General features: G+C 64.3%; 2 protein-coding genes across 5 annotated transcripts; one reads left to right on the top strand and one right to left on the bottom strand.

Annotated features, from left to right (window-relative positions):
• The first annotated feature begins 7 nt into the window (after positions 1-7).
• CTU2 (cytosolic thiouridylase subunit 2) lies at positions 8-4,304 on the top strand. Of its 3 annotated transcripts, none has more exons than XM_066327451.1 (15): positions 8-259; positions 651-725; positions 1,164-1,242; positions 1,319-1,378; positions 1,461-1,521; positions 2,232-2,341; positions 2,430-2,704; positions 2,786-2,921; positions 3,021-3,152; positions 3,242-3,333; positions 3,411-3,502; positions 3,583-3,634; positions 3,724-3,790; positions 3,864-3,922; positions 4,002-4,304. In XM_066327451.1, exons 1-15 carry the CDS (start codon positions 180-182, stop codon positions 4,039-4,041), a joined length of 1,410 nt encoding a protein of 469 aa, XP_066183548.1. In that variant the 5' UTR covers positions 8-179; the 3' UTR covers positions 4,042-4,304. The 3 variants fall into 3 exon arrangements, with proteins under 3 accessions (XP_066183548.1, XP_066183547.1, XP_066183549.1); XM_066327450.1 differs by having other exon boundaries at positions 3,864-3,931; XM_066327452.1 differs by lacking the exons at positions 1,461-1,521; positions 2,232-2,341 and having other exon boundaries at positions 3,864-3,931.
• Positions 4,229-27,713, bottom strand: PIEZO1 (piezo type mechanosensitive ion channel component 1 (Er blood group)). 2 transcript variants are annotated; one of them, XM_066327448.1, is made up of 51 exons: positions 27,548-27,713; positions 21,273-21,368; positions 20,225-20,347; positions 19,873-19,915; positions 19,635-19,785; positions 18,706-18,835; positions 17,917-18,130; positions 17,616-17,781; positions 17,339-17,428; positions 17,184-17,259; positions 17,013-17,104; positions 16,640-16,900; positions 16,461-16,572; positions 16,170-16,348; positions 15,945-16,093; positions 15,572-15,751; positions 15,410-15,498; positions 14,755-14,912; positions 14,503-14,679; positions 14,277-14,402; positions 13,840-14,040; positions 13,544-13,748; positions 13,350-13,454; positions 12,705-12,858; positions 11,895-12,138; positions 11,716-11,812; positions 11,459-11,627; positions 11,293-11,382; positions 11,088-11,176; positions 10,825-10,890; positions 10,314-10,411; positions 10,136-10,232; positions 9,808-9,882; positions 9,542-9,714; positions 9,347-9,469; positions 9,134-9,231; positions 8,801-9,059; positions 8,534-8,722; positions 7,891-8,338; positions 7,669-7,762; positions 7,437-7,584; positions 7,129-7,343; positions 6,852-7,010; positions 6,628-6,775; positions 6,345-6,533; positions 6,166-6,258; positions 5,889-6,061; positions 5,684-5,806; positions 5,522-5,601; positions 5,085-5,280; positions 4,229-4,999 (listed from the first exon to the last, which is right to left on the bottom strand). In XM_066327448.1, exons 1-51 carry the CDS (start codon positions 27,609-27,611, stop codon positions 4,750-4,752), a joined length of 7,524 nt encoding a protein of 2,507 aa, XP_066183545.1. In that variant the 5' UTR covers positions 27,612-27,713; the 3' UTR covers positions 4,229-4,749. The 2 variants fall into 2 exon arrangements, with proteins under 2 accessions (XP_066183545.1, XP_066183546.1); XM_066327449.1 differs by lacking the exons at positions 18,706-18,835; positions 19,873-19,915; positions 20,225-20,347; positions 21,273-21,368; positions 27,548-27,713 and having other exon boundaries at positions 19,635-19,770.
• Between the last annotated feature and the right edge of the window lie 256 nt (positions 27,714-27,969).

The raw sequence follows: 27,969 nt of genomic DNA, 5'->3' as shown, positions 1-27,969 counted from the left end.
GCGCCGGGACACGGCGGGACCGAGGGGAGCCGAGGGTGAGCCGAGCGGAGCCGAACGAGGCCGAGCGGAGCCGAACGAGGCCGAGCGGAGCCGAGCGGAGCCGAACCGGACCTCCGGGTCCTCACCGGAACCCACCGGGACCAAGAGGGACCCACCGGAGTCCCCCGACTGCTGCCGCCATGTGCGACGTGGCGGGTGACGGTGCTGGGTGCGGAGCGGACACGGAACCGCCGCGGCGCCGCCGCGCACCGGGAACCAGGTGTGAGTCCGGTCCGGCCTCGGAATGGACCCCCGGGGCCGCTCCCGGTACCCTCCGCTATTCCCCCGGCATCCCTCCCGTGCTGCCTCCGGTACATCCCCAGTGCACCCCCCGGTACTGTCCCCAGGATCTCACCAGTATCCCCCGGTGCTGCCTGTGGTGTTAGCCCCGGTATCCCCCCGGTGCTGCTCCCGGTATCCCTCCAGTACTCCCCAGTGCCATCTCCGATATTCCTCTCCCGGTATCCCCCCGGTATCTCTCGCTGCTACCGCCGGCATCTCCCGGTGACATGCCGGGTATCGCCGGTGCTGACCGGGGACCGCGGGCCCCTCCCGCTCGGTGCCGCCCCCGGTGTCCCCGGTGTCCCCGGTGACCGGCCGTGTCCCCGCAGCCACCCCCGGACCTGTATGAAGTGCGGGCAGGGCACTGCCGCCCTCGTCATCCGCGTCGGGGACCCGTTCTGCCGGTGAGGGACCGGGCGGGGACAGCGGGGCTCGGGGACGTCCGAAATCGGGGTCTTGGGGTCTCCAGAAGGTGCAGGGTTGTGAGCTTTGGGGCTTGGGGACATCAGGGGTTGGGGATAGTTTTTGGCAGGGATGTTGAGTGCCCGCAGCATCGGGATGTTGAGGCTGGGGACACTGCATCTCTGGGACTTCAAGGTTTGGGGACATTTGGTGTCTGGGATAAACAACATCAAGGCTTGGGGACATTAAGGATTGAGGAGAGGGGACAACTTTGGCTCGTGGGGATCATTGAATCTCTGGGATATCAGGACCTGAGGACGTTCTTCTCCAGGACATTGATCTTGGGGACATCAAAGGGACTTTGGAGTGTAGGGATATGGGGTCTGGGGGTGTCGGCACAGGCTGTGGCTCAGGAGTCCCCATGTCCCCGTGTCCCCCAGCGCCTGTTTCCGTGAGTACTTCGTGCACAAGTTCCGAGCCATGCTGGGCAAGAACCGCGTCATCTTCCCGGGAGAGAAGGTACTGGGAGGGGGGACCCGGGCAGGGGACCCAGGGGTGGCCTCAGGGCTGGTGACCGTCCCCGCTGTCCCCACAGGTGCTGCTGGCAGTGTCAGGGGGCCCGGCCTCCAGTGCCATGGTCCGGCAGGTGCAGGAGGTGAGAGTGGGGACTCGGGGGGCTCAGGGGGCACTGGGCTCATTCCCCCCTCACCCCACACTTCACCCCACTCCTCTGCCAGGGGCTGAGCCGGGAGGCGGCCAAGAGGCTCCGCTTCGTCCCTGGCCTCGTCTACGTCGAGGGTGAGGGAGTCCTGCTGCTGCTCTGTGTCCAGCTGTCCATTCCCAACCATCCCTGCTCTGTGTTCACCTGTCCATTCCCAACCATCCCTGCTCTGTGTCCAGCTGTCCATTCCCAACCATCCCTGCTCTGTGTTCACCTGTCCATTCCCAACCCATCCCTGCTCTGTGTTCACCTGTCCATTCCCAACCCATCCCTGCTCTGTGTTCACCTGTCCATTCCCAACCCATCCCTGCTCTGTGTCCAGCTGTCCATTCCCAACCATCCCTGCTCTGTGTTCACCTGCCCATTCCCAACCATCCCTGCTCCATGTCCCACTGCCCATTCCCAACCCATCCCTGCTCTGTGTTCACCTGTCCATTCCCAACCCATCCCTGCTCTGTGTCCAGCTGTCCATTCCCAACCATCCCTGCTCTGTGTCCAGCTGCCCATTCCCAACCCATCCCTGCTCCATGTCCCACTGCCCATTCCCAACCCATCCCTGCTCCATGTCCCACTGCCCATTCCCAGCCCATTCCCTGTTCCAGTGCCTGTTCCCTGCCTCAGTCCCCTTTCCAGCCTTGTTGCCTGTTCCCTGCCCCATTCCCAGCCCCGCTCCCTGCCCCATGACTGACTCCCTGCACTGTGTCAGGGTGGGGGTGCTGCCACCCTGGCCCCAGGAATGGGGCTGGGAATGTGACAGCAGCCCTGGCACTGTCCCCCCACCTTCCAGAGGGAGCCGTGCGCAGGCAGAGCCCGGAGCAGCGGCAGCAGACCCTGGCCCAGATGGAGGCCTCACTGCAGGCCACCGGCTTCCCCTACCACATCCTCCACCTGGAGGAGGTACTGGGGTGACACGGGGACAGGTGCTGAGTCAGGGGACTCGCTCAGACAACCCCAACTTCCCCGTGTATCCCTCTGTGCCCCGCAGGCTCTGGAGCTGTCCCCATCCATCCTACAGCCGGGGCCGGAGCGTGCCGGCACACCCGGCGCTTCCTACAAGCAGGCTGTGGACAGCTTCATCCAGCAGCAGCGGCAGGACGGGGACAGCGGCACCTCTCTGCCTGGTCACAGCACGCAGGACACGCCAGCAGCACCCGTGGCCACCCCTGGCCTGCCAGACACTGCCCAAACCCAGGAGCTGCTCCGCAGCTTCGAGGCCGCGGCGACGGCGACGGCGCGGGAGGAGCTGCTGGAGATGCTGCGGTGAGGGACTGACCCTGCCCCGTGCCAGCACCAGCGCCAGGCGGGCAGGGTGGCCCTGATCAGCTGTCACCTCGTCCCCAGGACCCACCTGATCGTGCAGACGGCCCGGGACAGGGGCTACACCAAGGTGATGATGGGCCAGAGCCTCACGCGTGTGGCCATCAAGCTGCTCACCAACCTCTCCCTGGGGCGCGGCGCCTTCCTCGCCGTCGACACGGTGAGCTGGGGACGGGCAGCCACACCCACGGGGTGACACGGTGCCGTGGAGGGGTGGCTTGCTGGTGGCACAGTCCCCTGGCAGCCCTGCACCCCACAGGGCTTCACGGACCAGCGCCACGGCGACGTGATGGTGGTGAGACCCATGCGGGACTACACGGCCAAGGAGATCGCCTTCTACAACTTCTTCTTCAGTGTCCCCACTGTCATCGTGCCGCCCCTCTTCACCAAGGTAGGGGAGTCCCGTGGTGGGGAGCCCATGCTCTGTGTCCCCACGGCAGGGACAGGATCCCCCAGTCCCGTCCCTCTTGGTTCCCACAGCACCGGGAGAAGCCCAGCATCCACCAGCTGGTTGAGCGCTTCCTGCTGGGGCTGCAGGAGGAGTACCCCTCCACCATCAGCACCGTGTACCGGTATGGGGGACCCCTGTGGGGGTACTGGGGGTGTGGAGGGATTGGGGTGCACCCAAAACCCCAATTTTTGGCTGCAGGACAGGGGAGAAGCTGAGCCCAGAGCCGGCCAAGGCCAGCAGCGAGTCCCAGCGCTGCCTCCTCTGCCTCTGTGGCCTGGACACCGATGGGGGTGAGTGGGGAGGGCACTGGGGGGGCTCAGGGGTTTGGGGAGCAGCCGTGCACCCCTCAGTGACCCCCTGGCTCTTACAGAGGAGGAATTGGCTCTGGAGCCCACGCTGATCTTGGATGAGCCAGCAGCAGGGTGAGCACTTGGGCTGGGGGCATTCCAGGATTCCGTACCCACTCCCAGGCCACCACTGAGTTGTCCCTGTCCTCGTCCCTGTCCCACAGGCTTGAGAGCAAAGCTGCCTACATCCCCCTGCTGTGCTACAGCTGCCGCCTCACCTTCAAGGAGCTGGTGAGGTTTTGGGGTGCAGGGGGGTGGTCCTTGGGGCAGAGGGGGGCCCAGGCTCACAGCCCCTCTCGTGCAGGGTCCCCTTGACACATTGCCACCCTACGTGCGTGCCGAGGGCCAGCGCAGGATCCGCAGGTACTGGGGGTGAGGGCCTCCTCCCTCCCCACCTGCTCAGCCCCCAGGGCTGTGTCCATGCCCTGTCCATCCCTTGCAGGGCTGAGATGGAGCAGAACCAGGAGTCCAGCAAGAGCTGAAGAGGTTGGGACACTCCTCCATCCCACAGTGGCACTGCAGGGGCAGGTGCCACTCCTCAGGGATAGCCCAGAGGTTGGTGAGGACTCCTGACACCCAGGCAGCTGCTTTTATAGCCCATTTCTGTCCCAGCCAAAAGGGCAGGGACAGCCCTCCCACTTCCCTGCCTCAGCTGCCTGTCAGCCAGGGTGGCCTCAAGTTTGTTTTATTCGCTATCTGTATAAATAAACCATTTGAATTAATAAAAAAGAAAAACAAACCCAAAGTCACAAGTGTCTAAAGTCCAACTGGGGCTGCCAGACCCCCTCAAACGTGGGGGGCCACGAGCCAGGACCCCCATCCTGGAGCTGGCAGGGGCAGGGGGCTATTGCTTGAGTTCAACCTGGTTCTGGAGCAGGGCTGGGGCCAGCAGGGAGGGGGCACAGAGTGGCTCATGACCCCCCCATCCCCACCCGGCAGCCAGGGGTGCCCACCTGGGAGGGGCCACCTCCTGTCCCCCTCCCCAGGAAGGCACAACATGGTCTGTGCAGGTCGGACGGCTTCAAAGCAACGTAAGAAAAACATCCAGAAAAAACATCCTCCCTCCAAGAGAGCGCCCAGAACCCCACATCCCGCTGCCCCCCGGGCCGGGATGAGGCTCCAGCTGAGGGGGCTGGTTAAGGCATTGGCGGTGATGTCCCTGTCAGGGCTGGGGCTGGAGCCCCTTCCCCTTATCTCTTCTCCCGTGTCCACTTGATCATGGTCTCGGGCGAGCGGTAGAGGAAGATGAGCTTGGCGTAGAGCTCCTCCTCCAGCTCCAGCTCGCCCGTCTCCCGCACCAGGAAGATGTCCTGGCACAGCTTCAGGATGCGATCCACGCAGGGCAGCTCCTCGAACATGATGGAGTGGGAGATCTCGCTGAAGAAGCCGCGCACGAACTTGCCGATCACCAGCACGATGGACACGTAGAGCCCCATGATCCTGCAAGGAGGGGCACGTCCTGGATCCCTGGATCCCACCAGCAATTCCCTGGGGATCCCCCCAAGCCCTGGCACCTTCCACGTACCCGTAGCCAGCCAGGAAGCCCAGGCTGGGGGGGCTGACTTTGTCGTTGAAGATGATCATGGGGAGGATGTTGCCCTCTTGGGGTGAGGTGTCCTTCACCCTCAGCACCCACCACTCCACGAAGTGCTCACCACGGCCAGAGCCCCTGCGCTCCTGTTTGAGCCGCAGCTCCACGTCCAGGTAGCTCTCCACGCCATCTGGAGAGGGTGACACCGTCAGGGCACAGCACACGGCCGCTGTGCTCCTTAAGGATGACCCTTTTGGGAGGGAGTGACACAGCAGGACTCATCCTCACCGTCCTCAGGGGCTGGCACCATCACTGGTGCGCTCCCAGGGCTGATTTTTTAGGGAGGGACACACTGGGATTCATGTCCTCCCTGTCTTCAGAGAGGTGGCACCCAGTGCTGCTTTTCTCCTGGGGGACGTGTTGGGACCTACCTGGCAGCAGCTGCTTGACAGGTTCGGCTTCGAGGCCGGTGGGCGCCCGGATGTATTTGGGGAAGAGTTTGGGCAATACCCTGCAAGAAAGCAGAGTGATGGGGGTGGTTACACCATCCCACCGAGCACAGGGGTCCAGTCACCCCCTCAGGGGACACTCACACGGGGTCACTCCTGGTGCCACCCAGCATCTGGGCCAGCTCCAGGCGCTGGGGCGCGCCGGGCTCCAGGTTTGCGTTGTGTTTGCCGTAGGTGTTCTCCACCGTGCCCCCCTTGCTCAGGTCCCTGTGGAAGGGCAGAAGAGGCTCAGTGTGTGGGCAGGGGGGTGCAGGCAGCGCTGGCTTCTCCCTGGCCGTGCCCGAGCTACCTCTGGAAGCTCCAGGTGAGGTGCACGGTGATGTCAGAGGAGCCGTTCTGCAGCTGCTCCTGCATCTGTGCACGGCTGGGCGGGCTGATGCCCCACAGAGAGCCCGAGCTGCCCTCGATGCGGGCGGTCACGATGTCCTCCACGCCGTAGAAGGTGATGAACTGCATGGCCAGCTGCCACCAGGGGACACAGAGCTCAGCCCCTGCTCTGGGGGGCTCTGCCAGCCCCCGCCCCAAGCAGCCAGCAGGGATATTTTGGGGTGGGGAGGAGGATTTACCGGATCTCTCTCGAACTCTTTGGTGAGCTCGGTGTAGTCCTCCAAGGTGAAGGGCTGGATGTATTGTTGCTGGGAGCTCGTGCTGAACAGAGGCTGGGAGGGACACGGGGGGACATCAGCCAGGCAGGGCACCTTGGTGTCCCATCTGGGCACCCCAAAACCCAGCCCCACATCCTCACCTCGTACCCCCCTAGCTTGAGGATGACGGTGACATCGATGGGGTGGTTGACAATGCCCACCACGGAGCGCACCAGGGACATGAAGAGCAGCGGGAACCAGATGATGCCCACGAGGAAGAGGATGATGAGGCCGCCCATGCCGTACTTCACCACCTTCTTCTTCTTCTGGCCCTTGGGCTGGGGGTATTTCTGGCGTGGGGGGAGACAACACACAGTGGAGAGTGTGCTCAGGGGGGCCCCAGCAAACACCCAAAAGGGGGTTTTCCTGGCACAGGGGCTGTACCTTCTCAGTCTCCCGGCTGCACTTGATGATGAAGATATTGGCGTAGATGTCCTCCACACACATCCAGTTGGAGAGGGACAGCGTGGTGTCTGTCCACACCCAGTCCATGATGGCCCGCAGCTCCACCAGGAAGGGCACGAGGCGGAACCTGAGAGGACACAGGGAGAGGGCAGTGGTACGGTACCCTCAGGGTGCCTGCAGCTCCCCGTGACCCCGTGCCATACCCCTGGAAGAGGAAGAGGTTGAGGTGGTTGTATTTCTTGGTGAGGAAGTTGCCCAGGATGCGGGTGGGGTAGCCACAGCGGATCTGGTAGGCCGACAGTCCAAAGTAGATGCACTTCACAAAGTACCACAGCTGGGCCACCGTGTTGTGGCGGAACAACCTGTGGGAGGGACATGTCACTCTTCAGCCACCAGCCCGGGCCACCGCGTGGGCTCAGGGACACCAAGGTGTCACACCACAAGGACCGTGCCGTGGCACGGGAATTCTTTGGGCTGTACCTTTGGGTGACGGCCGGCAGGATGAAGAACATCCAGAAGTGGATGCCAAAGACCAGGATGACCTGGAAGATGAGCTTGCCCAGCACGGTCTTGCGGAGGTAGAGCGCGCGGTCGATGATCATGGTGCTGAACTGGAAGAGCACCATGACCAGGAAAGCCTCCGGCACTTGGTTCTCCGACAGCGAGGAGGTGATGTCGGTGGCCGCCGTGTATTTCTGGGGTGCATGAGAGGTCAGGATGTGGTCCAGACTCACCCCGTGGTGGAGGATGGACAGGTCCCACAGGACCCCGTGGGACTCCCCGCTCACCCCAAAGGCCCAGAAGCCAAAGATGATGACGATGAAGTCGACCACGTCAGCCATGAACATGTAGGCGTAGACGTCGGTGGCTGCATGGCTCTGTGTGTCCAGGATGTCCCAGAAGAAGCTGCACACTGGCTGGTACATCTTCCATGCCCTGCAGGGACAGGGGACGCAGGGGACAGGTGACTGGTGACTGCACCACACAGCCCCCACCCCAACCAGCACCGCCATCACTCACATGGTGAAGAAGAAGCCCTTGACTCGCAAGCCAAACTTCTTCAGCTTCCTCTGAGCGTGACTCTCTTCTGACACTTCCTCTTCCTCCTCACCCCCTTGAAGTGAGACAGTGTGGGTGACAGCCAGGGCCCTGCAGGGCCACATCCTGCCCGACCCCAGCACCCTGGGGGTTCTTCCAGCCTTGCTCCTCACCATGGCACGAGGGTTGGGAACTGGTGCTCACCTTCTGCTGGAACCATCTCCAGCTCCTTCCTTCCCTGCTTCCTCCGGAAGCGGAGCTGCGTGGTCCTGGTCCCCTCCTCCTGCTCCATGGACTGCTCCAGCCTCAGCTCTGGCTCCAGCCCCATGGCTGCTCCTGGTTCTCCCGGCTGGGCTGGAGCCTCCAGCTCCTGCTCCAGCCCCATGGCTGCTCCTGGTGCTCCTGGCTGGGCTGGAGCTTCCAGCTCCTGCTCCAGCTCTATGGCTGCTCCTGGTGCTCCTGGCTGGGCTGGAGCCTCCAGCTCCTGCTCTGGTCCCATGGCTGCTCCTGGTGCTCTTGGCTGGGCTGGAGCCTCCAGCCCTTCCTCAGCCGCTGCTGGCGGAGGGGACACGGCTTCCTCCAGCTTCTCCTCCTCTTCCTTGCTCTCCTGCTTCCCCACCGTCGTTTTCTCCTGGTCCCACAGCCCATAGGACTGCAGAGGGACACAGTCAGAGGCCCTGCTGCCCCCCAGCCCCACACACATCACTTCCCATCCTGCAGCATCTACTCCTACCAGCACCAATGGGAAACCAAGAGCAGAGCCACCCAGCACCCACTGGGTTCTGCCCAGAGCCCCCAGGAGCAGCTCCAGCTCCCCCCAAACGCCCACCCAGAGCCCAGGGCTCACCAGCAGCAGGGAGCGATGGAAGAAGAGGGCCAGGAGCTGCAGGAGGTCATACTTGAGGTACTGGGTGGACTTCTCCATGCCCAGGATGCGTGGTGGGAAGAAGGGCTTGCCCTCATGGCGCAGCAGGATGATGTGGCCATTCCAGGGGAAGAACCCGAACTGGAAGAGGTATTTCAGCACCACCGTCACCTGTGGGGACGCTGGGGTCAGTGGGGTGGCAGCGGGGGCCTGGTGGCATCGTCCCTTCACTGGCCACCCCCTGCCCACCTCGGTGAAGACGATGGCAGTCACCCAGAAGCGCTTGGAGGGCCGGGGGATGGAAAGCATGGCCCAGAGGAAGATGAGGACGGGCAGGATGAGGGAGAGGATGGAGGCAGTGACCATGTTGTTGAGGATGATGACGAAGTAGCAGAGCAGCTCGGAGTGGGCGGTCACCCAGCGGTACCCGGCCAGCAGCAGCTTCAGGAACCGGTTGTGGGATTGGTAGAACTGCTCTGACTCCTCCAGCTCGCAGACACACAACCTCCTGTGGGATGCAGGGCTGAGGTGAGCCCCCCTTGCTGCCCGCCATGCCCATCCCACTGCTGTCCCCATGTCCACCTGCTCCTGAGGAGCTCGCTGGCAGTCCTCCTGCGCGGCTGGGGCACGGCCAGCAGCTGCTGAGCTTCAGCCACGTCCTCCAGGTTTGTCAACTGCTCCTGGCTGCCGGAAAGAGGGGTAGCTCTTAGGGTGACACAGGGTCAGGGGTGAGCCCCCTGCCCGTCTACCCCACCTGTGGCACTGCCCACGGCCCCCTCGGGGGGATCTATGCACCTGCCTGGAAGTGCGGCTTTGGGAATCTGCAGCCAAGGGGCCGGGCAGGTCCAGCTCCTGCTGGAATTCCTCTGGTGGCAGCTCGTACAGCTCATCCGGGAAGTTGTGGTTTATCTCCTCTCCCTGTGGCAGGCAGGATGTCAGTACAACCACGGGCTGTCACCTCCCGTGGCCTGGTGTCCCCCCTGGGCTCACCTTGGCCAGCCGCTGTGCCATGACACATCTCTCGAGGCGCAGGACGCGGGACATGTCCGTGTGCTCCTGGGTCCAGCTGTCCAGCCACTGGGTCAGCCCGTCCACCAGCGCCTGGCACAGCAGCCACAGGAACCTCAGCGTGTTCAATGCCCGCTGCAAGACGTTGCTCCGCTCTGCCAGGGCAAAAAGAGAGGTGGAGGGTCCCACTCATGCCCACTCCGACCTCTCCAGCATCCCCCTGCACTGCAATCCTGCTGCCCACCTACCAGAAACTTCTGTGTTCTCTTCCTCCCGGCCTTCAGCCCCCTCGGCAGCCTCCACCTCTTGCCTTGTGCCGTCCTCTGCAAGAACCAGACCCCAGGGGAGCATGAACATCATTTCTGGGCCTCTCCCATCCACCACCTGTCCCTCCACATCCACCTTAAAAACCAGCGTGGGCACCGAAGAATCTGCACAGCTTGTGCCCAACCCCATTGCAGCCACCAGAGAGTCCCCCCACATGCTGGCAGTGCCCTGCCAGGGCACGCAGTGGGCACCAGGGCAGAGCTATGTCCCCTCCTGCCCCCCAGCCCTATTTTGGGGTGTCACACCCACCTGCAGGGGTCTCGGTGCTGGGTGGCTGCGGCTGCTCAGGCTGCTCCTGCTGCCGCAGCACCGTCCTGGTGTTGGTAATCCAGGCCTGGTAGGCGAGCTGGAGGGGGACAGGGGCCATCAGCACTCTGGGGACACTGCCAGCCCTCGGGCTGCTCTGCAGACCCCCAGTTCTGCTCACCTGGAAGGCGCTCGGCCTCCCCGGCCGTGGCTCCTCCTGCACCTCGTCCTCCTCCTCGCTGTCCGACTCGAAGAGGAAGTATTCCCCGGAATGCAGCACTGCCGGGGGGCACAGGGTGTCACAGCACAGCCGGGGCCACAGCAGGGGTGTCACACCCCAGGCTGGCCCCACTGCCATCTCCCAGGGCTCTGCCTGGCACCGAGGACACCCATCAAAGCCAAGGACTCAACTGCCACGTCCCCAAAGCGGCGTCCCTCCGGCGCCAGCGTTCGGAGGTGACCGACGTCGGTGACCCCAAACCCAGCCTGGCACCCCCAGTCCAACACCCCATTAGTGCTGGGGAGCAGAGAAGCCATGGTTAGTGCTCTACGGCCGAGCCTGGGCACAGGGGACGTGTGCAGGGTGTCACCCTGGCCACGCAGTGCCACCAGCGTCCCTGCAGGTGTTAGTGGTCCCGGCGGGAGGACTCCCCGAGGGGCTGTGCCCTGTTATGCCCCACCCGGGGCTGTACCTGTGGCGTGGTCTACCCATGGCCGCTGCCACCTCTGCCGGGACGGGTCTGCCGGGCCGCCGGGTGCTGTGGGACAGCAGACAGGGGCTGAGGACGGCCACACCCAGAGCACCCACCCCGCCCTGGGGGGATTCGGGCTGGGAGGGGTCACCACAATGCTCCACGGGGCTCCACCAGCGTGGGCATCGGCGATGGGTCATAGTGCCACCACCTGTGTGTCCTGAGAGGGGTTGGGGACACGGGAGGGTCCCCCCGGCTCTCACCTGATCTGGCCCCTTCCTGCTCCGGGCCGGTGCTGCGGGGCAAATGCTCCTGGTGGTACTTCTGCTGCTTGGCTCGGATCCGCTCCATCCTGGAGGCAGAGGATGCTGCAGAGCCCGCTCCCGCAGGTCCCCAGGGCCACCCCACACACAGGGCTGCCACAAGGTGCAGGGTGAGGGGTCCCAGTGCCCCCCCAGACCCACTCACTGCCGCTTCAGCTGGTCCAGCGACTTCCTCTCGGATCGCCGGTGGGAGCGCAGGCTCTTCATGATGCTGGCCTTGAACAGCGCCACGCCCCTGGGGGACAGGGACACTGGAGGGTCAGGGGGAGTCCCCAGCACCCACGGGGACCCCTCCAGGACCCCAATCCCACCTGGAAGGCTGCAGGGCAGAGGCTTGGAGATCCCACATGACGTGCAAGTAGTAGGAGCTGAGGAAGATGCGGCGCTGGAGCAGGAGGAAGAAGAAGCAGATGCTGTCCCATATGACGCCGGCCTCCTCCACGGGCAGCGTGCAGTCCCGGTCCTTGGTCATGGCCTTGGCTGGCAGGCAGAGGCGCAGGCAGGTCAGGCAGCAGCCCAAACCTGCAGCCCCAATCCCCCTCACATCCCCCCCAGACCAGCAACTCACGGTCGTAGTAGCCCTTGACGGTGCAGACGAGGCTGAAGAGCTGGATCACCCAGCAGAAGTGGTTCTGCATCTGCCGCACGAAGACGCAGGACAGGAGCTGCGGGGCAGAGAGAGGCTTTGTCACCACCCCAGGGGACGCCCGGGGCGACCTGAGGAGGAGCGTGCTGATCACAACGCACCGACAGCATGTTTTTGGAGACGATGACGGTGATGTTGTAGAGGATGAGGCAGTCCCAGAGCGCCAGGCGGGCGCGGGCCGGCTTGCGCAGCATGGCGGTGCCCGAGAGCAGCAGGTAGAAGCAGGCCAGCACGTAGCCCAGGCCAAAGAGGCTGATGCGGTTGGCACCGGCGATGAAAACCACCACGAGCACCACCCAGAAGAGGTAACGGAACACCACCACCTTGGCCATGTCCAGGTAGGACCTGCAGGTGAGGTGGTTGGAGCAGGGGTCTTGTCCCTTCCCAGCACCCAGCCCCAGCACGGTCCCAGTCCCCACACCAGCCCTATCATGGGGGACAAAGGGTTTTGCTCCAGTTTATGGCACAAAGCCTCTGAGGGAATCCATCACCAGGGGTGTCTGGACCACCTCATCTCCTTCCAGAAAAGCCTCAGGGTGTTGCTGGCTCCAGCCATCAGGGGGGTCATGTCCAAAGGGACCCTGACCCAAAGGGGCTTCCATCCCATTCCAGAGGATCCCAGCCCAGCAGGTCCCACTGCCTCAAAGTCCCATCCTACCCACACCTCAAGGGGTCCCATCCCAGGGGATCTGCCATCAAAGGGTTGGATCCCATCTTGTCCCTACCCCAAAGCGGGTGGAACCCATCTTGTCCATACCCCAAGGCTGGAATTCCAAAGGTTGGATTCCATGATGCCCATACACCAAGGGCTCCCACCCTGCCCATACCCCCAAGGATCCCATCCCAGCAGAGTGCCCCACAGGAGATCCCACTCCCAGCCCGGGTTGGGGGGCTGTGGCAGGGGCACCCACTTGCAGTAGATGAAGTTTGGGGTGGGGTTGTAGTGGTCCTGCTCCCGGTCGAGCCGATCCGAGTTGTCCCCGGCCGCCTGCACCCAGGGCTGGGAGTGCTCTGCCTCGAACACACGCCACTGCTGGGCCGCACACAGCAGCAGCAGGAAGTCATCTGTGGGAACACGGCTCAGCCCGGGACACAGGGCTCCCCAAAATCCTGCTAACCCCCCAAATCCTTCCCCAAGGTGTGCAGCATCCCAGGCCACCCCAGCCCAGCATGGCTCATTAATTCTCTCCAGGCTTCCCCAGGCTCCACCTCCTCTTTAAACAAGAGTGGATCTCTCCGGGACCCTCCTTTTCCCAAAATGGGGTGAGAAAACAACTGAGTTCCCCCCAAAAAGGGGTGAGGTTTGCCACGACTCCTCCTCTAATGGGGTGTGTGTGATTTAAGCTCTACCTCCAGTGGAGTGGGGCTCTTAAAACTCCTCCATCCCTCCTGCCTGTGTCCTACCCCATCCTGGAGGCAGGATGGGACCCCACTGATGGCTGGGGAGGGGACAGGGGCTGGAATAGGGTGACAGGGCACCCAGAGGGCACAGAGGGGCCAGGGGGCTGTGTCACCCCATAAGCAGGGGTCTAACAGGGGGACAGGGGGCTACTCACTGATGAGGTTGGTGGAGTTGGGAGTCTGGAAGAAGTCAGGCAGGTAGAGCCACTTGATGAGCGCCGAGTTGAGGGGAATGGTATTGCTCCAGCGCCACGGATAGTCTGGGGGGGCACGGGGGGCACAATCAGTGCCCAGCCCCTCCTGCAGCCCCTTCCCAGGGCAGGCAAACCGTGCCCCCCGTGCCCCTCACCTATGCAGAGGGCGGGGGGCATCCCCAGGCACAGCAGGTACTGGTAGAGGAAGAAGATGACGAGGAAGAGGCAGTAGTTGGGCCAGAGGCGGGCGATGGCCGCACGTCGCCTCCGGGCCAGCATGGCCACCAGCCAGCAGCCGTGCAGGATCACCAGGAAGTTCATCCGCTGCCCGATCACGTTCACGATCATCAGGAAGCAGATCTGAGGGGTGCAGGGCTCAGCTCTGGGCTGCTGCGAGCGCTGGGACCCCCACAAACACTCACACACACACACACAACGTCTCTGCTCCCACCTCCAAGCCGAACTTGTAGTAGAAGTAGTTGATGAAGTATTTGACGCAGCTGCCAAAGCCGAGGTCGAGGTGCTCACGGGAGACGTCCTCGAAGATGGTCTCAGTGACAGGGGGCAGCACCTGGTGCTGCTTGCGGTGGTACTGCTGGCGCCGGTACACCACGGCCTCCAACACCAGCAGCAGCAGCACGTGCAGGTGGTTCTGGAGGAACAGGGGATGCTCAGGACCACGCCGTGAGGCCAAGAATCCTCCCACATAGCCCTCATAAAAACAGCACCTCCCCAGGTTCTCAGAAGACGCGCTCAGGACCACAGTGTGAAGCCAAGAATCCCCCCTAGGTGGTCCTCATAAAAACAGCATCTCCCCAGGTTCTCAGGACTGATGCTCAGGAGCCAAGAATCCCCCCAAGGTGCCCCCCACAATATCCCCGTGCCCACCTTGACGTATCCCCAGTTGGGGAAGCCCTTCCGGATGCCAAACCAGTTGGCAGGGTCCACGGGGCCACGGTACAGCGTGGAGTTGGCCAGCTCCTCTGGGGTCAGGTTGGTGCTGTTGGGTAGGGGCTGCGGAGGGGAGCACCAGGGGCTGGGTCAGTGCCCCTCGGGCCCCCAGACCCCCCCTCCAGCCAGGGAGCCCCCCAAGAACCGGCCCCGCTGGGCACACCTGGGTGCAGTTGCTGAAGTAGTCGTGGGGGTCCACGACCTCGAGCTGGTAGAGCATCTTGCAGACGATGATGATGCAGGTCCAGACGGTGGAGAGGCACGAGGCCATGCGGCGGAAGCGGCAGTAGGGCATGGCCAGGGCCCACAGCAGCACCAGCAAGAAGTTCATCAGCGAGACCTGGGCCAGAGGATGTGTCAGCAGCTCGGGGGGCCCGGCTGAGCCCCCCAACCCCACACCCACCCCCAGGGGTACCTCCTCCAGGGCCACCCAGACCGTGTAGACGGCCACCATCTTGATGACGTGGAGCTCCAGCAGGCGCCTCACGAAGACCTCCCCACGTGTCACCTTGTCCGAGAAGGTGCGGCCCAGCACGACCAGGCGCTCCAGCACCAGCCCCCATTTGTTGGAGTCTGTGGGATACGGATCCTCATGGACACCCCCGCAGCCTCCCTGGCTCTGAGGACACCCTGACACATCCCCACTGTCCTCCCCACTCCATTCCCACAACCCCAAACACCTGGAGAACAGCCCAACCCATCCCTGCGACCTCAGCCTGTTCCTGGCTCACAGGACACCCCAGTCCACCCCTGTAACCTTCCAGACTTGGAGGAGACCCCAATAAACCCCTGCACTATTCTGATCCCACCCAGCTTTCAGGACACCCCAATCCAGCCCCCACACCCCCTCCCAGCACCGTCCTGGCTCAGAGGACACCCCAGTCCATCCCCACACCCCCCCAGACTTGAAGGACACCCCAACCCATACCCTGAAATTCTCTTCCTTGGCGGCTTGGAGAACGCCTCAATCCATCCCCACACTCTCCCACACTTGGGTTTCAACCCAAATCCATCTCCCAACCCTCCCAGGCCCCTCGTGGCTCAAAGGACACCCCGCCCCTGCCCTGTACCCAGGGAGTCGGTGTCAGAGTCCCCGGAGCGGGTGTTCTCGGCAGCGGCCGCATCCCGCAGCAGGCGGCTCCCGTGCAGCTCCTCAGACCTGTGGGAAGGGGGGCTCAGAGCAGGGGCGGGGGGCTCGGGGTGCAGGGGGCTCCCCCAGCACCGAGTCCTACCTGGGGATGTGGCAGGGGGCCGGAGAGGCGGGGCGGACGTGCTCCAGGTCAGTGATGAGCATGAAGGGCTCGTGGAAGTAGTGGAGCTGGAGGATGCAGGCCAGCAGGAAGAAACCCGTCATGAGGATGCTGGTGAAGAGCTTGGAGACGCTGAACTTCTCCAGGCCCAGGTCCCTCACCCTGGATGGGGAGAGGAGGGTCGGCATGGGGTCTCATCCATCCCAAACAGGCACTGAGCCCTTCTGCTGAGGCTCAACCCCAAACCTGCTCCGTGCCTCAGTTTCCCTATATGCAACCCAGCCCTCGGCCAAGCCTCAGTGTCACCACAGGGCTGGTGCCAGCAGGGACCCCACGGTGGGCAGGGGACACTCACTGGTCATCAGTGAGGCCCGTCAGGTTCCTCCAGTAGGTGGGGAAGTCCTCGAACTGGTAGGTGTAGGTGGCGATGAGCACCAGCATGGTGTAGGCCACCACCAGCCACCAAAACCACTTGAGCACCTTACGCCACAGGCTGTAGTACACCTGCGGGGACAGGGACATCAGCAGGGCCACCCTGGGGATGGCACGGGTCCCCAGGGGTCCCCCAGCCCCGCTCTACCTGGAAGAGGATGAGGCAGAGGAGGAAGAGAAGCATGTAGACGATCTTGTAGACGACGAGGCGGCCGGTGAAGGTCACCACGATGAACATCACGCCGCAGACACAGATCCAGAACTTGGCGAAGAGATTCCACACCACCTCCCCCAGCTTCTGCAGCACATCCCGCATCCGGCTGGTGTCTGTGGGGCACGGAGGGGCTGCAGGAGCCGGGTGGGGACACTGGGGTGGGACACACACACAGCCGTGGGGTGCTCAGCGCGGCACAGCGCGGGTGACACCAGGAGCCCTCACCTGTATCCACCACAGACACCTCCAGCAGCGGCGTGGCCGGGGCCCTCCTCGTTAGCACCCGCTCCATAACGAAGCGCCGCAGCAGCATCCAGAAGGTGAGGGTGAGCAGGAGCTGCGGGGACAGGCTGTGAGCGGGGACACTGGAGGTGGGGACAGGGCTGGGACAGGGCCACACTCACCTTGGCGCCCACGGCCATGCAGGGGTACCGAGGGTGCACCAGCCCCAGCGGCCGCAGCCGCATGAAGCTGATGCGTGTGGGCAGCTCGGGGCCCAGGTCCATGGCCCAGACGTACTGCAGGCTGCACAGGGTGATGGCGTAGAGCACCAGGAAGGGCGAGCACAGCATGGCAAAGTGCCGCCGGCTCCGCACCGTCCAGATCAGGCACGACCAGAGCAGCAGCACGAAGGTCAGCCAGCTGTGGTAGCTGATGCTCCACACCTGCGGGCGGGGAGGGTGAGGGAGGCCCGGGAGGTGTCCCCCCACCGTGTCAGTGTCCCCTCCCCACGGCTGTGTCCCCTCCCCACGGCTGTGTCCCCTGCCAGCTCGTTACCATCATGGCGATGAGGGCGGACACGTAGCTCTGCTTCATGAGGACGTGGCCCAGGGTGTGCAGGGGCAGCCACGCTGCAGGATGCCTCCTGCCTGGCATGGGGAGGAGGAGTGTGAGGCACCCCTGAGCTGCAGCAGGCAGGCTTTGGGGAGGGGCTGAGGTCACACTTACGTGTCGAGCTCAAGATGTGGATGGTGCAGTTCTCATTGCTGGCGCTCGGCTTCCCGGTGTTGGGGGACAGCATGGGCTGAGGGAAGAGAGGGTTCAGAGCTCACTCTGGTACCCCCATCCCGCACCCATTCCCTGTGCAGCCCCCCCAAACCCACCTTGGTGTCCTCAGCCACGCAGGGACTTTCCTTGGGCCAACTCTCCAGCTCCACCAGGTCCCTCGGGCACAACCGGGCTGGTGCCGTCCTCTGCAAGGGGCAGGAGGTGCTCAGGGCACCCAGTGCCACCACTGGGGAGCAGGACCATGCCCCAGCCCCCGGCCAAGCCACCCCACACCGGCCCCCACCTCCCTCTTGCACCATGGCTGGGGCAGTCACAGCCAGGCACACGTTGTCACCGCTGTCACCATCGGGGTGTGGCTCTGCATCCCCTCACCTTTGCATCCCTCCAGCGCAGCTTCACCAGGGTGGCCATGGTGTAGTAGAGCAGCAGCAGGACGCCAGGGTTGACATAGACAGGCCAGGGGTAGCTGGTGTTGAGTTCCAGGGTGTTGGGCTGGGAGCAGTTGCAGTACAGGATGATGTCGTTGAAGCCGAAGAGCCTGCGGGGAGGGGACAGAGGAGGTGACATTAACCCCCCCAGCCAGGACCAGCAGCCAGGGTCCCATCCCTGGTGTGGGACAGGGCAGCTCACCCTCAGTGGGACCCTGGGCACAGCTCCCTGCCCAGGGACTCACCGTGCCCAGATGGTGGGAGGTGGGAAGAGCCCCTGGACAAAGGGGGTCTGGTAGGCGTAGAGGCACAGCAGGTGGCAGGCGCTGTAGGTGCTGATGAGGACGCAGAGGACGTTGAAGGCCCGGTGGCTGCTGGGGAGGTGACAGGCCCACCACGTGCACAGCCCCATGAAGAGCAGGAAGTAGACGCTGGAGGAGGCGGAGGGCAGGGTGATCCCTGGGGAGCAGCGCCCCACGGGCAGTCAGTGCACAGCCCCTTGGACTGAGCAGCATCCCACTGGACACAGCATTCCTCCTAGAGCAAGCATCCCTTCCCCTTGAATGGAGTTTTCCACCTTGGACCAGTATCTCCTTCCTTTTGGTCTAAGCTTTCCCCCTTGGGCTCTAAATCTGTCCTCAGACCACGTATCACTCCTGCTTGGAATGAGCATTCTCCCTCCTTGGACCGAGCATCCCTTCCCTCCCCAGACCAAGCATCTCTCCCTCCACAGATCATTTGACCCTTGGAGCGAGCAGCTCTCCCCCTGGATGGGGATTTCTCCCTTGGACTGAACATTCTCCCCCCTCAGACCAAGCAGCCCTTCTCCTTGGACTGTTTCCCCCTCTGGACCAAGCATCCCTCTCTCCCTGCCCTGAGCCTTCCCCCTGGGATGGAAAACCCTCCCACCACAGACCAAGCAAGTTTTCCCCGGGACTGAGCATCACGCCCACCCCGGACCGAGTGTCCCCACTTTGGACCAAGCATCCCCCCCAGCAGCACGCCCCCCTGAGCCCCCCACACGCCGTGCCCACCTGCCAAGGCCAGCAGCAGGATGGCCAGGCCCTTGCCAGCCTCCCAGAGCAGCCAGTGAGCCTTGTCCCTCAGCCGGCTCCTCAGCTGCCTGTCCCTGTGGGCCGCGTACTGGTACCGCCCCACATCCTTCTGTGCCAGGGAAAACCAGAGTGCTGTGAGCTCCACCACCTGATCCCCGGCAGCTCCCGGCCGTGCCTCAGTTTCCCCACTCCGGGGAGGGCAGGGGTGGCCGGCCAGGCGGGCACAGTGCCCGGCACCTGGCCGTGTTTATCTCGTCAGCCGCCTGGAAAGCGCCTCCGAAGGGGCGGCTGTTTTTCTTGGCTCTGGGATCCGGGTTCCCAGCACTGAGCTTTTTTCCAGGCTGCCTCCCGGGCTCACGGCAAAGGCATCCGTGCTGCCGCTGCTCCGGTTACAGCCCGGCACGGCCCGAGGCAGCCACCACAGCCTGGGGTGCTGGGGAGCCCCCAGAGCAGGGCTGGGGCTGCCACTGGGGCTGCGGCTGCCTGCGTGACCCCTGTGCCACAAACACAGTGTCCCCGTGACCTGCTGGCACTGCCAGGTGGGGCTGGCATGGCACAGCACGGCACCAGTGAGCTCAAGCTGGGGGCCAGCACCCCATAAGTGCCCACCCCACTGTCCTGCCTGTTTGCCACGATCCCTGTGGCCATGCCAGAGCAAACACGGGCACTCCTCCACGGCTGAGTCACCCTAAGCTGTGTGACAACGACCAAGCCCTCCAACCTGGCCAAAACTGCCCCAAACTGGGTCCCTGACCACTGTGGATGTCCCCATGCCAAGCCCCAGGCTGTGCCCAGGGAAGGGACAGGGACCAGCCATAGGCAGGCTGGCAGGTTCCCGGTGGGATGTGGATGGTGGGATGTCCCCACAGCACTGGGGATGTCCCCATGGCACTGGGGGTGGCTCTCACCCCCTCAGAGGCCTCCAGGGACTCGGCATTCCGTCTGGAGGTGGCACGGCTGAGGCGGCAGCACAGGCACAAGGACAGGGACGAGACCAGCAGGATGCCAACGTCGGGTGCCACGAGCCTCACTGAGTTGGGAATGTCACCCAAGTCCAGCCTGGGGGGAGAGAGGGGCAGGGGAGGGCTCAGGGGTGACCCCTCAGCCACTGCCAGCCCCCAGCCCCATGTGGCAGGGTGGCCTTACCTGGTGACCCCGATGTGCCGAGCAAGGACCTCCCAGGAGCTGCCTGTGGGAAGGACAGGGGCACTGAGGGGGGCACTGAGGGGGGCACTGAGGGGGGCACACCCCGCTCTGAGCACCCCCCCACCATGGGGAGAACATTCCCATCCACAGGAGCGCGGGATGGGCTCTGTGCCCAGTGCAGTGGGCGCCCAGCAGACACCCTGGCATGGCACGGGATGTCCCCAGAGCTGGCACGTGGCTGGGACCCCGCAGAGCCTCAGCAGGATGGGTGCCACATGTCACCAGCTTGAGGGGGCAGCACAGGGAGCAGGTTGGGGGTGGGTGAGGGTGGGCACGGGCACCCCCTACTCACAGCTGGGCCCCAGCAGCTGGTCCAGGACGGGCAGCGTGTACAGGCATATCTGGAACACCAGGTGGGCGAGGAGGAAGAGGATGCTGGTCCCCAGCAGAGCTTTGAGGATGCGGCTGGTGTGACCTGTGACACACGGGCAGAGCTGTCACCCAGCACCCAAGGACACCAGTAACCCCAGCAGGGACCCTCAGGCAGAGCTGGGAAGGATGCGCTGTGCCCAGAAATTCCAGGGCACAGGATCGGGATCCCACCAGGGCTTTGTTCACCCAGCACAGCCCGAGGGCACCAAAGCCCAGGACCACCCTCCACGTCCCTGCAGCACCCACCGGGGTTCCCTGCTGGGCTGGAACACCTCCCACCCCTGCTGGAACATCCCGTGAGACCCCCTCCAAGGGTCTCCCCCACTCCAAACCCCATCAGCCCTTCCACCAGCTGCAGCCGTGCCCCCATCCCACCCGGCTCTCCGGGCCCTGGGCCCGTTTTCCTGGCCAGGCCTGGGGTGGGCTCGCTGCCCACCACAGCTGCGAGGCAGCCCGGGGCCAACAGCTTTCCCTGCCTTGTTTTTTCCTGTAAATCCTGTAAAGGCTCTCGGCAGCAGCGCCGGGATCCGGGGCCGTGCGAGCCCATGAAATATTCACAGGGTAAAGCTTTTAGCTGCGGCCGTGCAGAGTGCAGGGGGTGGGCTCAAAACCTGCACAGGGCTATTTTTTTGGGCACAGGGGGGCTACGGGCACCTGCCCCGGGGTGAGTGAACCCTGCAGCCACCAGCACGCCCCAGTGCCCCGGGCAGGGCGGAGGGGCTGCTCGTGGTGTGCCCACACAGCCCCAGCCTGCAGGGTTTTGGTTAATGAGGCTCCAAAGTGGCCATTCTGGAGCAGGAGGGCTATTAATAGCCCCGCTGGGTTATAATTAACAGAGAGAGGCTCCACACGGAGCCACGCTGCCCAGCCGGGGTGAAACCGCAGCGAAGGTGCCCGTGGGAGGAAGGTGGCAGTGCCCCGGTGCCCAGCCCACCTGTCCCAGGCCCAGCCCCAGGTGAGCCCCTTACCTGCGGTGACGTGTGGGGAGGGTCCCGGGAACCAGGGCAGGAGCAGCAGGAAGAGCAGGTACACCAGGGAGAGGACATTGTAGCGGAAAAGGCAGGCTGGGGACAGAGGGACAGGGTTAGTGACAGGGAGGTGGCACAGGGAGGGCTCCCAGCTGCACCCTCACACCATGGGGAGCCCCCAAAAGAGAGGCACCCCAAAATGCCAGGTGGTATTGGGGTCCTGGGGTGATGCCATGTGGGAGAAGTGAGTCAAGCCCCCAAAAAGTGCTGTCACCAAGAGGTACAGAGGCAGGACCTCAGGCTGAGCCACTCCTGGTGACCCAAAGAGCAGAGGGGACACCAGAGGTCCCAGACTCATGGGGTGACAGGAGAAAAAGAGCCGTAAGAAAAGTCTGCTGCGTTTCCACATCATCCCCACAAAACCAGGCTGAGCATTGCAGGGACCCCCACGGCCAGGCGGGGACCCCAACCCGTGACCCCTCCAGGGCTGGCCCAGCACCTGTCCCCAGCCCTGCTCTGGGTGTGCCACCAGCTCAGCACCTTCCCCCTCACTTATTTTTAGACCTAAATTACAGCTTGTTTGGAGGCACAAAACTACCGGAGGAGACGGGCAGAGCCAGCACCCTGCAGAGCTGTGACAGCGGGGACAGGGACGGGGATGGGGACAGGGATGGGGACAGGGACATGGCAGGGCAGCTGCCACCCCGGCTGGGGACACAGCGCTCCTGTCACCACACCGACAGTGACAGACAGCAGCACATGCAGGGACAGGAGCTGGGGGCACCCACAGGGCAGCCAGCCCCGGGGTCAGTGCCCGGTGCAGATGGGGCAATGGGTTTTGTCACTGTGCCCTGCCCTGGGCAGTCCCAGGACATCTCCTCGTCCCCTCTCTGCAGGGCAGGGGACACCAGCCTCTGGGACAGCCACAGGGAACTGGCGTGGGTGTGCATGGGGCTGCTGCCCTTGGCACCCAAAGGGGCAGGGGTGAGGCAGGGGGGCTCAGGGGCAGCCCTGACCCCTGGGCCTGGGGCGGTGAGGGGAGCCCGGCAGGGCGCCAGGGACACGCTCGGCCCCGCAGCCCGGCACGGCCCTTCCTGTGTTTACAAGGTTCCAACGGGACAACACATCCTGGGGTGAGGGACAGCGCGGCCAGGACTGGGGGGGGACACCTCACAACCCCCGGGGACATCGGGGCACCCCCAGAGGGCACAGGGCTGGCTGGAGGGAGCACCCAGGAACGCCCAGGGACACATCCCACACTGGGGCTAAAACCAGCTCCAGCCCCGCAGAGGGGTCCCCAAGTGTCCCAAGTGTCCCCAAGCCTGCGAAGCCCAGCCCGAGCAAAGGGTGGGGGGCACCAGGACCGTCACCAGCAGCCACCTCCCCGCGGTGACCCCGGGACGCGTCACCTTCCGCAGCCGCTGCCGAGGGCTCCTGGCTGTTTCGGCAAACCATGATCTCATGGAGCAAATATTCCAGCCGAGAGGAGCCTTCCCGGCACGGGGCTGAGACGCTGCTCCGGCTTCCGTGGGAGCCAGACAGAGCCCTCCGGCCACTGGCACCACCGTGCCAACGCCCACCCACCCCACTGCCCACCTTGGGGTGCCCAGCCCCACCGAGAGCCCCCAGCCCGGTCACAGCCACGTCCCGGCCGCTGGTGGCATCGAGGGCACGCGGTGGCACGGCTGGGAGTTCACGGAGAACACGGATGGCTGGGCACTGGAGGGTCACCGTGATGCTGACCCCGTTATTTGGCGCCACCAGCACCCCCAGCACCACCAGGAAATCTCCCAGAAGTGCTCGGTGGCTTCAAGCAGGGCGGGGAAGGAGGGAAAGAAGGTGGTGGCAGCCTGCTTTGGGAGCACCCTCGGAGCCCGGCCTGGCACCCACCCTGGTGCAGCGGGGTGTGCCGTGCCGGGTGCGTGGGTGCTCCGTCCTGCACGGTGGCAGGGAACCGGTTCCCCATTTCAGCAGTGCTGACAGCGGGGAAAGCTCAGGCACAGGGAGAAAAACCAGTTTGGCGTGTGGGGAGAGCAAACCCGCCCTCTGAGCAGGTTTGCTGGGTGGGTGGGTGGGTGGGTGCAGCACCGTGACACCCACAGCCCCCTCCCCACGCAAGCAGTGCCCTCGCCCACCACACCTCAGGGTGGCCCTCACTTTGCCCCTAGGCCAGATATCCTGGATTGGCACCCAATTCCTGCCTACCCAGCCCTGTGACAGTCAGCTATCCTGGATTGGCACCCCAATTCCTGCTTATCCAGCCCTGTGACAGTCAGCTATCCTGGATTGGCACCCAATTCCTCCTTACCCAGCCCTGTGACAGTCAGCTATCCTGGATTGGTACCCCAATTCCTGCCTACCCAGCCTGTGACAGTCAGCTATCCTGGATTGGCACCCCAATTCCTCCTTACCCAGCCCTGTGACAGTCAGCTATCCTGGATTGGCACCCCAATTCCTGCCTACCCAGCCCTGTGACAGTCAGCTATCCTGGATTGGCACCCCAATTCCTCCTTACCCAGCCCTGTGACAGTCAGCTATCCTGGATTGGCACCCAAATTCCTCCTTACCCAGCCTGTGACAGTCAGGTATCCTGGATTGGCACCCCAATTCCTGCTGGCCCGGCCTGTGACAGTCAGGTATCCTGGATTGGCACCCCAATTCCTGCTTGCCCAGCCCTGTGACAGTCAGCTATCCTGGATTTGCACCCCAATTCCTCCTTGCCCAGCCCTGTGACAGTCAGCTATCCTGGATTGGCACCCCAATTCCTCCTTGCCCAGCCCCGTGACCCCGGGAGCAGCTCCCACGCTGCCGGGAGTTCACCACAACCAGCCCCGGCAGCATGTGAAATATTAACGACATTAATGAGCCGGGAGGAGGATAAATTACAGCACTGGGGAGCTGGGCAGCATGTGCCGGGATTCCTCCATGCCAGCCTTAACTGAATTCCCCTGTGGGAGGGGATTGGGGTCACTGGGCACCACTGGCAAAGTGGGTGCAGAGCCGGGAGGAGCCAGCACCAGCGTCTTTCCCAGGGCACTGGGCTGGGAAGAGTGGCTGTGGGAGAGGGTTTGGGCTCTGGCACAGCCCCCTCCCAGCAAACCAGGCACCATTCCATACCCAGCCACCTTCCAGGATGGATCCATCCCCGACTGCATGGGGAAATGGGGATCCCCAGACCCCCTGGAGCTGGGGGAGCCCCACACACCAGCCCTGCACATTGCTCTGCATCCACACCGCCCCTGGGGACCTGCAGCCGCTCAGGATTAATTAGCAGAGCTCTTTAATTCCCTGCTCACTCACACGGGCCCGTTACCTGCTGCTGGAGCCAAGCTCTGCCTCCCAGTCCAGCAGCCCCAGCTGGGGACTCCAGAGACCCCGACAAGGTCCCCAAAGTGTCACTTTGCTCCCAGGACTCGCCTCTGCACCCACCGGCTGCAAACCAGAGGCAGGGTGAGGAACCCAGAGGCCTCATCCCAAAATCCCGTCAGCGTGGCTCTCCCTGTCCCAAAATCCCATCAGTCCCAAAGTGCCAAGCCCTTGGGCAAGCCGAGCTGGCCGCGGACACGTTCCCAGCCCCTCTTCCCAGGAAAGAACAGCCCCACCGGCTCACCCACCATATCCTGTTTTTGTGGAAAGTTAATCCCGACCAGCTCCCGACCCTGCTCCTGGGAATGCTGCAGGAGATGCCCCAGGAGGGCTCTGGGCTGGCTGCCAGCGGCTGGCAAATCCCAGCGTCAGCCAGGAGCTCGTGCCACGGGACAGGGAATGCAGCAGCTCGGGGCACAAGTGCCAGGGGACATCCCCTTCCCTGGCACACGCCAGGATGGCACAGCCCATGCCACAGGGCTCCCAGAGCTGCAGGCTCGGCACTGGGACACGTGAGGACACACATTCCCAGATCCACCAACATCCCCAGTGGGACTGTGACCCTGGCTGCCATATGGCAGCACCAAGCAGTGCCCAAATCCTGCTGTCGTCCCCCCAAAAGGGACCTGCTGCATTCTGGGGAGCCCCCCACAGTGTCCCCCACCTCACTGGGGCTGTGGGGGCTCAGTCCTGGGCACCCAGGCCCTGCATCTCCATCCCATGTCACCCCATGCCATCCCCTCCCCCTGTGGCCCGGAGGAAGCAGCACTTATTGCTCTTGGAGTCAGCGGTGGTTTTGCCTTTTTTCTTTTTTTTTTTTTTACTTTTTTTTTTTAATATAGTTTTTTTTTTCCCTCCTCTATTTTATTTCCCTTGGTTTTATAAAAAGCACCTGACCGCAGGAGGCAGCTGCTGCAGCCCACGCTGGCACTGAGCTGGGCTCCAGCCCTGCAGCACCCAGGACCCCCAGGGACCCCCCAGCGCCCTGGCCGGGCAGAGGAGGCTGTGTCCCCACATCAGGGGGTTTGGGGGGCACCGCAGCCCCGGGGACAGGGGTGCCACCCTCACCCATCACTTCTGCCCAAGCAGCACACATCAGCGTGACCACCACTGAGTCCCCTGTCCCCCTTGGTGTGGGATGTGCTGTGCCCCCCCCAGCGGCTCCAGCACCCCAGAATTCCAGCAGGAAGGATGGAGCCGAGGTGGGGACACAGCCCATGGCACGGCTGGGACCCCCATATCCCCACGGGGAGCCGTGGGGACTGCCCCGACCCACGAGTCCCGAGCTGGCCGGGAGCCGCGAGCAAACATCCTCCGGACGTTTGGGGAGCGCCAAAGTGGCCGGGAAGGAAGGGCTGCAGGCGGGTCGTGCTCCGGGACCAATCCTCCCACCCAGGGGCAGCGGGACGAGCCACAAACCACAAACCCCCCACCCTCCGCCTGCCGTGCCTCAGTTTCCCCCGGGGGCTGTCGCAAGACCCCTGGGCACTGCTGAGTCACCCCTTCTCTCCAACCAGCTGGAGCAGGACCGAGTCCCCGCCCAAGCGGGGCCCAAAATTTAAACAAGCCACCTACAAACTCAGCAGGGGTGGGGGCAGCAAAGCCACCAATGTCCCCAGCGCTGCGGGGGTGTCCCCGGCGTGTGCCGTACCCCGGAGCAGGGGGAAGAGCCAAGCCAAGCCTGGCAGGATTTGGGGCCAAAGCGGCATTATTTGGAGCAGAAGGGCCCCTCGGGAGGCTGCGCCCGGAGGCCACGTGTCGCCCCGGGCACCCATGGGACGCGCCCGGCACCTCCCCGGGCAGCGCAGCCCCCGGTCCCCGCCAGCCCCGCTCGTGGGCCGGGTTATAATTAACCTCCTCACATCCTGCGCGATGCTCTGAGTCACGGCTCCAGCAAACCAAAGGAAAAGCAGCTTTTTTTTTTTTTTTTTTTTTTTTTTTTTTTTTTTTTTTTTTTTTAAGAGTCACCGACTTCCTCTGCCAGCGAGGCTTTGCGCGGTGCCGGCACCCCGAAAGCCAACCCCGGTGCCCAAAACACAGCCGGGAACTGCTCGGCCCCATGCGCCTCCCTCGGCCGGCCGAATGTCCCTCTCTCGCCGTCTCTCTCCAGGTGACAATATCCCAAAAGTCATTCGAGGTTTATCCCAAAAGCCCCGCCAGAGCGTCCCCGGGCTCACCCCACCCGGGGTCGGTGGCAAACAAACCCACCCCGTGGCCGGCACAAGGAACAACCCCGGTTTATAAAGAGGTTTTTCCTTCGCGTCTACGCAAACGCAGCGTGTCCCCGAAGAGGCTTCAAAGAGCCGATTCTTGTCCTGCGCGTCCCGGGACACGGGGATTTTCCAGGCCGGTGGCCAGCCGGTTTGCCTCGGTGGGTGGCACATGTGCCATCAAAGGCCGACAGAGCTGCGAACGGGGCCGGTGGCAGCTCGGGGACCGCACGGGGGCCGCGGTGGGCGCTCTCCGTGCCCGGGCATGGAGACAGGACGGGTCTGCTGCCCGCAGGGCATCGCCCAGCCCGGCCCGAGCAACCCCCTCGGCAGAGTGGGGACACTGTGACCGAACAGCGTCACCGGCACCCCAAAGAGCCCGCGGCTGTGCCGGGGGGACACGCACCGTCCCGCCCCAGCGGCAGAAAAATCGCCGCGTTAGCCAGGAGAGCGCTCGGTGTCACGGGTGGGGACGGCGACATTTGGGGCGATCAGCACCGATCCCACCCGCGGCTCCGGGATCCCACCCGCGGCTCCGGGATCCCACCCGCGGCTCCGGGATCTCCGGCTTCACGGCGCTTCCCTCGCTCCACGTGCGGCCACCGGGACAACCCCGGAGGGTCCCTCCCCGAGCCAACCTGCCCACGGGCGGCGTGGGGGACACCCCCGCGTCACCTCGGGGGGGATCCCCGCACTCACCGGCGAGCAGGGCGAGCGGCAGCAGCAGCCAGTAGAGCCCGGCGCAGAGCCCCCGCCGGTTCATCCCGCCCGGGGGGGCCCCGGCCCGAGCCTCCCGGAGCCGTTCCGCCCCGCCGGGGCTGGGCTGGGCTGGGCAGGCCCCGGTGCCGACGCCGCTGCCCGGTCCCGCGGCGCTCCGAGGCGCTGCCCCCGCCCCGCTGCCGTGGCTTTATAAAGCGGCACCGCCCGCCCCCCGCCCGCGGGGACGGCTCGGCCCCAGCGCCGCCCGCAGGCACCGCGCCCGGCACCGGGACCGGCACCGACACCGGGACCGACACCGGCACCGGCACCGGCACCGGGACTGACACCGGCACCGACACTGACACCGGCACCGACACTGACACCGGCACCGCGCCCGGCACCGGCACCGGCACCGACACCGG

Source organism: Sylvia atricapilla, chromosome 12 (genome assembly GCF_009819655.1).
Source record: "Sylvia atricapilla isolate bSylAtr1 chromosome 12, bSylAtr1.pri, whole genome shotgun sequence".
Classification (NCBI taxonomy): Eukaryota; Metazoa; Chordata; class Aves; order Passeriformes; family Sylviidae; genus Sylvia; species Sylvia atricapilla.
The sequence above is the reverse complement of the archived record's forward strand: the minus strand, read 5'-3'. Positions and strand labels throughout refer to the sequence as shown.

Excerpts from the sequence above, each read along its gene's own strand:
- CTU2 (XM_066327450.1), top strand. The coding sequence starts at position 180 with ATGTGCGACGTGGCGGGTGACGGTGCTGGGTGCGGAGCGGACACGGAA. Across the intron at positions 1,522-2,231 it reads TGGCCTCGTCTACGTCGAGG|AGGGAGCCGTGCGCAGGCAG; the intron begins GTGAGGGAGTCC and ends CCCACCTTCCAG. Across the intron at positions 3,334-3,410 it reads ACCATCAGCACCGTGTACCG|GACAGGGGAGAAGCTGAGCC; the intron begins GTATGGGGGACC and ends TTTTGGCTGCAG.
- PIEZO1 (XM_066327448.1), bottom strand. The coding sequence starts at position 27,611 with ATGAACCGGCGGGGGCTCTGCGCCGGGCTCTACTGGCTGCTGCTGCCG. Across the intron at positions 17,260-17,338 it reads GCGTGGCTGAGGACACCAAG|CCCATGCTGTCCCCCAACAC; the intron begins GTGGGTTTGGGG and ends CTCTTCCCTCAG. Across the intron at positions 11,813-11,894 it reads TCTCCAAAAACATGCTGTCG|CTCCTGTCCTGCGTCTTCGT; the intron begins GTGCGTTGTGAT and ends TCTGCCCCGCAG.